The sequence below is a fragment of the Triticum dicoccoides genome, chromosome 6B, assembly GCF_002162155.2.
Source record: "Triticum dicoccoides isolate Atlit2015 ecotype Zavitan chromosome 6B, WEW_v2.0, whole genome shotgun sequence".
NCBI classification, from domain to species: domain Eukaryota; kingdom Viridiplantae; phylum Streptophyta; class Magnoliopsida; order Poales; family Poaceae; genus Triticum; species Triticum dicoccoides.
In genome coordinates this window covers 439,431,830-439,441,345 of record NC_041391.1, presented here as the reverse complement: position 1 = coordinate 439,441,345, position 9,516 = coordinate 439,431,830, and the positions used below count along the sequence as shown (strand labels likewise).

Genomic DNA, 9,516 nt, shown 5'->3' with positions numbered 1-9,516 from the left:
TCACGACGGGAAGAAAGTTGCTCGTTGAGTCATCCTGGCTAGTGTTAGGTCGCAGGAGGAGATCCGATTGGGCCCCATGGGGCGCCAATCCTCGACGAATATTGGTCCGCCGATCTTATGCGCCAACCTCTGAACCTGCAGCTCGCGCTCTCCTTTGCTGTACCTGGTGAAGTGGTCCACGAAGGGGTAGGCCGTTGGTCCGCTGAGCTCGTACCGGAGCGCCGCCAACATCTTGCACTCCATGTCGGTCACCTCCTTGCTCGTGGCGAACCCACAGTCCTCCGCAATTTTCGCGGCGTTCACCTTGAATCTGGTGCTCCGCTCCTCGTATTTGGCGGCGGTGAAGACGGCCGTGGCGCCCAGGAGACGGAGCTCATACTCCATGTCCGTGCGAGCCGAAGACAAGGTTCGCGCCGACAGGACGCGGTCGACGTAGGAGACGGCACGGTGAAGCGTGCCAGGGGCCAGGTCGTAGTGCCGGGTGAAGTCGTCCATCCAGAAGACGAGGGTGGCACGCATCGATGGGCTCATCCGATCTCCCTGCACCGTCTTCAGGTAGTCCGGCGAAGGCCGCTCCTCGACGTTCTTCTCCATCTCCCGGAGGTTGAAGTCGATGTCGATTTCGTAGTCGGAGAGCCGCGGATGCGTGGCCGAGTTCTTGCAGTCCGGGACGGCGCGGTCCGGGAGCAGGGACGGTGCGGGCACCTCGAAGGATGGGTGAAAAAGACGGGCGTCGAGTGCGGCGGCGTACAGCTCGCACGTCGCCGGGAGCTCCACGGAACATTCGAGTGCGGCGGCGTGATCGACGGGCGTGGGAGCGAATTCGAAGCTGGACAGATGCGGGCGTGTCGCCGTGTTCTTGGAGTCCGGGACGACGCGGTCCGGAAGCAGGGACGGTACGGGCACCTCGAACGGCGGGTGAAAAAGATGGGCATCGAGTGTGGCGGCATACAGCGTCGCCGGGAGTTCCACGGAATCTTCGAGTGCGGCGGCGTGGTCGAGGTGGGTGGGAGCGAGGTGGACAGTCGGAAGAGGAGGGAGTGCGCCGATCGCCCGGAGGTAGGCGTCGTCAAACTCCATGCGGTGGCCGGCGGCGCATGAGAAGGCGCCGGGCAGAGAAGGACCAGAAAGTAGGTCGGCGGTGAAGGGATCCATGACAGCCATCGCTTGATCGAGAGGGAGAAAGGGGTCTGGAGTCTCGAGCTCTTGGACTTGGAGGGTGGTACGTGATTGCAAATGCAAAGGACGCAGGGAGGGAGTCCTGCCATTTATACATGACGGTTTCTTGAGAGTTGGAAACCACATCGCTACCGGTCTCGTCTCGTATTGGCGATGATTCGGATTGCAACTTTGCGACTAACCATGGATGGAAGACACACGCTGCTGCTTCCACGCGTAAATAAATTGTTGCCGTCATTGTTTTCGCTCGAGTTCGTACGCTGCGCGGAAGACACGCGCGACTGGCAGTGCGGCAATTGTTTCCTTCTTAGAAACACATTAACTTTATTCATACTCATGACAATTACAGATTTGGACCTAACATACAAGAAAGTATAAAGTAACTTCTATGATTAAGAATTACAATGAAATCTCTTAAAAAGACCTTCTTCATGACGTCAATCTCTGCTCGAATAAATACTCCAAAGACTTTGGTAAAAGGCTGCAATTGGACTAAACAACGATATTGTCACTCCTTCACCCGCACAAACATTATCAATAATGATTTTTGAAATCACCTTGAGTCGACCATCCAAAAAGATGAAAGCTTTGGTCGATGAATGTACTTGGGCCAGGGATGATCCCCTAGAAGAGTAGGCCGTCGTATCACTATATCTTCATCATGGTGTCGATAAAAGATTTCAGCTTCACAAAGAATCGGATCAACAAAAAAGGATTGACACAGCAACATAAACTCATCAGATCTGGATAACCGGATCTGCGGGGACAGAAAACTCTCTAATTTCATGGCACCGCCAAAACAACGAAAGGAAATTTATTCTCACAAACTATAATGATCACTAGACGATGGTGAAGGGCATATAGGTTTTGAAGATATGTGCCCCCCCCCCCCACCTCTCAACGTCAAGATGACAGCCGGAGGAGAGGGGACCTAAATTTCTCAGATGACGACAACGATGGCACGAGAAACCCTAACAATGAAAAAGGTTCCAATGCGGCAATTGTTGTGACGTATGCATGACTGGGGTCTCCAGCTCAAACAAAGTGTGTTTGATTGTTGTTGCTGATTGGGAAATGATTCGTGCCGGCCGATCGGCTAACGAGTTGCGCCGGTTGAACACACACTGTCAGACCGCGCAGGGATTTGTGTGCCCCGTCTTCCCCCTAGGACCGCTTTTTTTCTACTCCCTTATCTTTTCATGGGTGAAATGCCGTTGTCCACTCATTTCCTGGACAGAATCACTATTTTGACTTTTTTCTTAAAGTTTAACACAATTTGACCTCATTTCTAAAAGAATTACTCATCTAACCTTTTTCAGTGACGCCAACATCGATGGCGTTTTAGTTGTATGGTTCATGGTGTTTACCCATGGGCCAAAACGTTCATGGCGTTTCGTCATTTGTCAAAAACGCCAAGTCCCATGGAGAAAACGCGAGGGAGAAAACACCCATGTAATCAAAAATACCATGGATGTTGCCTTCGCAAAAAAAAGCTAGATGAGATTTTTCTAGAAAGTGGGTCAAGTCATGCTAAACTTTAACAGAAAGGTCAAAACAGTTACTTCGTCCTCATTTGCTTGCCAAACCCAATTGCTGACAACGGGGTGCTGCAACCCAAGGGTGTGGCGGTGCTTAGAACCAGCCGACGCGATGCTACAACCTCGACCACTTTTTGCTGGAACCGACCATCGATGATGCTGCACCCAGTGGCCACCAGGTGTTGAAATCTACATCGATGCTAGAACAGACGATGGTTTTTGCTGCAACCGGCCATGGAGTTTGATCGAACCGACGTTGTTCTCTCACGGGGATGGCCGCGCGAGAGGTGCTGGATCCGGCGAGGTTTATTTTGCAGGAACCGGCTGGCGGATTGCTGGAAACGGTGAGGTTGCTTTTGCTGGAGCTGCTAGGACTGATTGGTGAAATTTGTGACGTTATTTGCTGGAAACAGCCATGGAGATTGCTCGGATGGGCCGGTGGTGGATGTTGCTGATACGTATCAAATGTATTTATTTTTCCAAACACTTTTGCTTTTATTTTGGACTCTAATTTGGATAATTTGAATGGAACTAACCCGGACTGACGCTGTTTTCAGCAGAACTACCTTGGTGTCATTTTTGTGCAGAAATAAAAGTTCTTAGAATCAGTTAAAAATTTATGAATAATTTTTTACATAATTAATAAAAATACTGGCGAAAAGATCTACTGGAGTGGGGGCCACCACAGAGCCATGATACATCTCCAACGTATTTATAATTTTTGTTTGTTTCATGCTATTATAGTATCAATTTTGGATGTTTTATATGTCATTAGATGCAATTATATATCTTTTCTGGGACTACCTATTAACTCAGTGCCTAGTGCCAGTTGCTGTTTTTTGCATTTTTGGCTTTCAGAAAATCAATATCGAACGAAGTCCAAACGGAGAAAAAACTTTGGATTGATTTTTTCTAGACCAGAAGAGATCCTAAAAGGTTCGGGAGGAGGCCAGAGGAGCCACGTGGGAGCGACAAACCCTAGGGGTGCGCCTTGGGGGGGGGGGGGTCGCCCTCAGGCTTGTCGGCCCCTCATGGCACATTAAACCCTAATTCCACTTCTGTAAATACTCAAATATTCCCCTGACATCAAAGAGACACCCGAAATACTTTTTCCGCCGCCGGAAGTTCCAGAACCACGAGATCCCATCTGGAGACCTTCTTAGGTACACTGCCGGAGACGGAATCGATCACGAAGGGGTTTTACATCAACTTTGCTGCCCTTCTAATGATGCGTGAGTAGTTTACCACAGACCTACGGGTCCAGCATCACATTAAATGCGCTTGTCCTACATTGATCGAGCGATAAGCTCGTGTCACTGTAGCTTGCCACCTCCTGTGTGCCACTGTGGCAACCCCTTTGTGTATAAAAGGAGGCCCGAGTCACACAGAGAGGGGATTCAGACTTTTGGACAAAGCACACATTGTAGCTAGTTCAAAAGCTCAAGAACACTCATATAACTAGATAAAGAAGGACTAGGATATTACACATCTTTGCGGCCCGAACCTGGATAATAATCCACTATGTGCTAACGACTCGACCTGCTCTTCGTGCAACTAATCCCCCGCCGAACATAGAAGGGATCCTTGTGACCCCATAGGTGATCGGTTTCCCCGACACAAAGAAAACCATAGAATCATCAAAACAAGCACACAATGCAAAGAAAACAGAATCTGTCAAAAAACAGTACAGTCTGTATCAATCTGACTATTTCGAATACTTATGTAACTCCAAAAAATTCTGAAAAATTAGGATGACGTGAATAATTATTTTATTAATCTTCTGCAAAAAGAATCAACTCAAAAGCATTCTCTGTTAAAAATGAAAAATAATTTCGTGAGCGCAAAAGTTTCTGTTTTTCAGCAAGATCAATTCAACTTTCACCCAAATCATCCCAAAGGCCTTGCTTGGTAAAAACACTAATTTAAACCATAAAAACACATCTAAACAGAGGCATAATTGTGTATTTTATTGAAAACAGCAAGAAAAGCAAAAAGCAAAAAGATACAAGTTGGGTTGCCTCCCAACGAGCGCTACCGTTTTATGGCCCAAGCTAGGCATAACGCGTAGGATCTAAGTTTTGTCATCTTTGGTCTTGTTTTCCTTGGAGGTGTTTGTGTCAGGAGGTTTTGCAAATAAAACATAGAACACATTATCCATGGAAACCTTAGCACTATCAAGTTGCTTTTTATCATAACCCCTTTGATTTTCGGCAGTGATCCAAGAATAGTGTTGATTAACATCATTAAAAACTTGTTGGATCATATCTAAAATGGGGACTTGCTTTTTAAGATTCTTATCAAAGATTTGGTTATCTCCAAGCAAATGTCTCAACACATAGTCACTATTATAAAGAATTTCGTCAATCACGGGTTTTTCCCGATTCATGCCATAAAAACCAAAGATTTCCATAGCTTCCTGTATTATGTAGTCAAATTCATTCATCAAAACAATAGTGGCTAACTTTTTAGCTTTAGGATTCTTTATAACGGCAACTCATAGAACAATCTTTGTAAGGTAGGATGAGCACGAATAAATCTAGTTTCAAGTTTCAGAACAAGTGCCGAAATAGCTTCCGCGTAAGATTTAGTCCTTTTAAGTATAGGAATATCATCAAGACTTAGTTTCCCGACACAATTGAAAAATTCTTGGATATGTTCTTTTCCCATAAAATTTCCTTGCCCCAAGACAAAAGTTTTGGCATCCAGATTACCCGTACGCTCCATTTTAGGAGTTAGGCCATCATCTGTTTCTGCCATACCAAAATCACCCATGGTGACTTCACAACAAGATTGCACTCAAAAATAGATCTGACGAGAAAAGGGCGAACGAAAAAAAGGGCGAATAAAACGACAAATTTTTGTGAAGTGGGGGAGAGGAAAATGAGAGGCAAATGGAAAATAAGGTAAATTGCAAGGAGATGAGATTTGTGATTAGGAACCTGGTTGATGTTGAAGATCCTCCCCGGCAACGGCCAGAAATTCCTTTTGATGCCTGCTTGAACTACGTCGGTATTTCCCCAAAGAGGAAGGGATGATGTAGCACAACGACGGTAGGTATTTCCCTAAGTGATGAGATCAAGGTTATCGAACCAGTAGGAGAAGCAAGCAACACAACGTAAACAGCCCCTGCACACAAGTAACAAATACTCGCAACCCGATGTGTTAAAGGGGTTGTCAATCCCTTTCGGGTAACGATGCCTCAAATTGGCAAGAAGACATGATAAAGTTGTGATATATAGGATAAATAGATCGCGAAATAAATAAATTACAGCAAGGTATTTTTGTATTTTTGGTTTAATAGATCTGAAAATAAAAGCAAAGGAAAATAGATAACAAAGGAAAATATGATGAAAAGAGACCCGGGGGCTGTAAGTTTCACTAGTGGCTTTTCTCGAGAAAAATATCAAACGGTGGGAAAATAATTAATGTTGGGCAATTGATAGAACTTCAAATAATCATGACGATATCCAGGCAATGATCATTATATAGGCATCACATCCAAGATTAGTAGACCAACTCCTGCCTGCATCTACTACTATTACTCCACACATCGACTGCTATCCAGCATGCCTCTAGTGTATTAAGTTCATGTAAAAACGGAGTAATGCAATAAGAATGATGACATGATGTAGACAAGATCTATTTATGTAGAAATAGACCCCATCTTGTTATCCTTAATAGCAACGGTACATACGTGTCATTTCCCCTTCTGTCACTGGGATCTAGCACTATAAGATCGAAACCATCACAAAGCACCTCTTCCCATTGCAAGATAAATAGATCAACTTGGACAAACAAAACCCAAATATCAGAGAAGAAATATGAGGCTATAATCAATCATGCATATAAGAGATCAAAGAAGACTCAAATAACTTTCATGGATAAAAATATAGATTTGATCATAAACTCAAAGTTCATCGGATCCCAACAAGCACACCGCAAAAAGACTTACATCATATGGATCTCCAAGAGACCATTGTATTGATAATATAAAGAGAGAGAGAGGAAGCCATCTAGCTACTAACTACGGACATGTAGGTCTACAAAGAACTACTCACGCATCATCGGGAGAGGCACCAATGGACATGATGAACCCCTCTGAGATGGTCTCTAGATTGGATCTGGTGGTTCTGGAACTTGCGGCGGCTGGATTTGATTTTTGTCGACTCCTCTAGGGTTTCTGGAATATTGGGGTATTTATAGAACAAAGAGGCAGTGCAGGAGGCCACCGAGGTGGGCACAACCCACCTGGGCGCGCCCTGGTGGATTGTGCTCCCCTCGGAGCCCCCCCAGGTACTTTCTTGTCCCACTGGATGTCTTCTGGTCCAAAAAAAATCCACAAAAAGTTTCGTTGCGTTTGGACTTCGTTTGGTATTGATTTCCTACGATGTAGAAAACAAGCAGAAAACAGCAACTGGCACAGGGCACTATGTCAATAGGTTAGTACCAAAAATGATATAAAATGACTATAAATGATTGTAAAACATCCAAGAACGACAATATAACAGCATGGAACAATAAAAAAATATAGATATGTTGGAGACATATCAAGCTCCTCCTAACACGGTTAGGAGTAAGAGCACCTCACGTTCTTCGCGCCTGTTGCTGCCACCTACACCAGCAGAAGCGTTGGCGCGAGCGCAACTACTCCTGGATTTTCCTCCCGCTGCGGAGAAGCACGAAGAATGGAGAGCTGCTATTCAGAACCTCATTGTTTTCACCAATAAAGATGGGCAGCAGCAGGCGGAGCCTTCATGGAGGCGGTCCACTGAGCCGGCACATGCCGATGGCGGAAGGATCGGGGGTGGTGCGACCACGGTGCACTCTCCTCCACCACGACAACAGCGGTCGCCAGTTCGGCGGGTCGACGCCCGCGATGACGGATCCACGGTGTCGTCCAATCCACGAACTCGCCACAATCAACGTCAAGTTCTTCGGGAACGAGTCAAAGAAGACGCTCGAACCACCATCGAGCGACAGCGAGAAGCGCACCATCAATCTGAAGGCGTGCAGGGCCCATTGTAGACAAGCCTATGCGGGGGGATTCTGGTGACTTATCTTACAAGGTGGGTTGTCCAGCTTTTACCCGTGAGCTGCGGCGAGTCCAGTGGCCCACTTCCCGCACGTTCAAACCAGAGGTCCCAAAGAAATACGACGGCAAGACTCACCCGTCGGAGTTCCTGAGCATCTACACCATTGCGGTGCAGGCTGCCGGGGCGGGACGACAAGGTGCTCGCTAACTACTTCCCGTTGGTGCTCAAGCCCAACGTCAGGTCGTGGCTGATGCACCTGCCAGAGAATTCGATCTCTTCTTGGTGAGATCTGTGTCACGAGTTTGTTGGCGCCTTTACCAGAGGCCACCAAGCTCCTGGCCAGGCAAGTGATCTGCATCTCATCACCCAGAAAGAGGGTGAATCCTTGCACAAGTACATACAAAGATTCAGCCGTGTACAGTACAACATCCCAGACGTTCACCCTGCCGCTATCACCAGCATGTCTCATCAGAATGTGCGCAATCGCAAGATGCGTGAAGAGCTGGCGATGAACGAAGTTAGGGATGTTGCTGAGCTTTATGTTTTAGCCGATAGATGTGCTTGAGCTGAGGAAGGAAGGAGATACCCCGGTGAAGATGCCGGCGTGGGAACTGACTCCGCAGACGAGGATGCCGCTGCCCCAGCAAAGAAGGGCCGACGGCGTAACAGGAAGCGCAAGGGAAAAACTGTGCTTGCCATCGAGGAATCCCGCAACCCCGGCACCACCAAGAAGACCAAGGTTGACAACCCCAACAAGGAGGTTGCCGGGTGCACTGCCTGTCAGGCCTTGGTGGCTGCCGACAAGCTAGAGGGCTCTGACAAGCTGTATTGCAAGATCCATCGCACCAAGGGCCATGATCTCCAGAACTGCCGGTAGGTTGAACAGCTTGTCGAGAGGCAAAAGGCTGAATATGAAAGGCAAGACAAGGAGAAGGTCCAGGATAGTGCTGAGGGGTTTGGCAAGAAAGGTGGTGTCCGAGGAGGTCGCCGCGACAAAGATAAGCAACAGGAGAGGCCTGCTCGAGGCCGCAACAAGAAAGAGGGGGGTGATGACCACGAAGAGGACAATGAGTCCAGCGATCATGAGTTTCAAAAAGCAACAGAAGCCATGCCCATTGATGGTGGCACCTCGTTGCATTCCTCTCACCGCAACTTAAATAGTGAGCGCGTGAGATAAATGTGACAGAGCCATCAGTCGGTGCCTAGAAGCCGTTGAGATGGTCCAACACGCGTATCATTTTTGACGTCGAGATCACCCTGATCGCACAACAACGATCGGGTGTTTGCCATTGTTGGTTTCGCCAACGATTCACAACCTCAAGGTGACAAAAATGCCAGTTGACGGTGGGGCCGGTTTGAACTTGATCTCACCCAATGTGATCAAGAGGTTACAAATTCCTGATGGAGATCTCAAAGAGATGGGTACGTTTCAAGGGATCAATCCGGGAAGAAGCCAACCGAAGGGTAAGATCACGCTACCAGTTACATTTGGTGGAGAGCTGAACTACAGGACGGAGAAGACCGTCTTTGATGTCGCCAAGATCCCATTACCGTATAATGGGATCCTTGGCCGCCCAACGCTGGCCAAGTTTATGGTGACATCATACTACGCTTACAATACGTTGAACATGCTCGGTCCGATGAGCATCATCACTGTCAACTCCGACAAGAAGGATGCGCTTATCTGCGTCGACCAACTCTACCGGGAAGCAGTTGTAGCACCTGCCGCCAAGGCCCTTGCTCCTGCCACTGGAGCTCCGGGTGGG

At 47.4% G+C, this 9,516-nt stretch overlaps 1 protein-coding gene across 1 annotated transcript; it reads right to left on the bottom strand.

Annotated features, from left to right (window-relative positions):
* On the bottom strand, positions 1-1,164 carry LOC119321184 (putative cyclin-F2-1). The gene has a single exon (XM_037594983.1). The coding sequence runs from the start codon at positions 1,162-1,164 to the stop codon at positions 1-3; it is 1,164 nt and encodes a 387-aa protein (XP_037450880.1).
* Between the last annotated feature and the right edge of the window lie 8,352 nt (positions 1,165-9,516).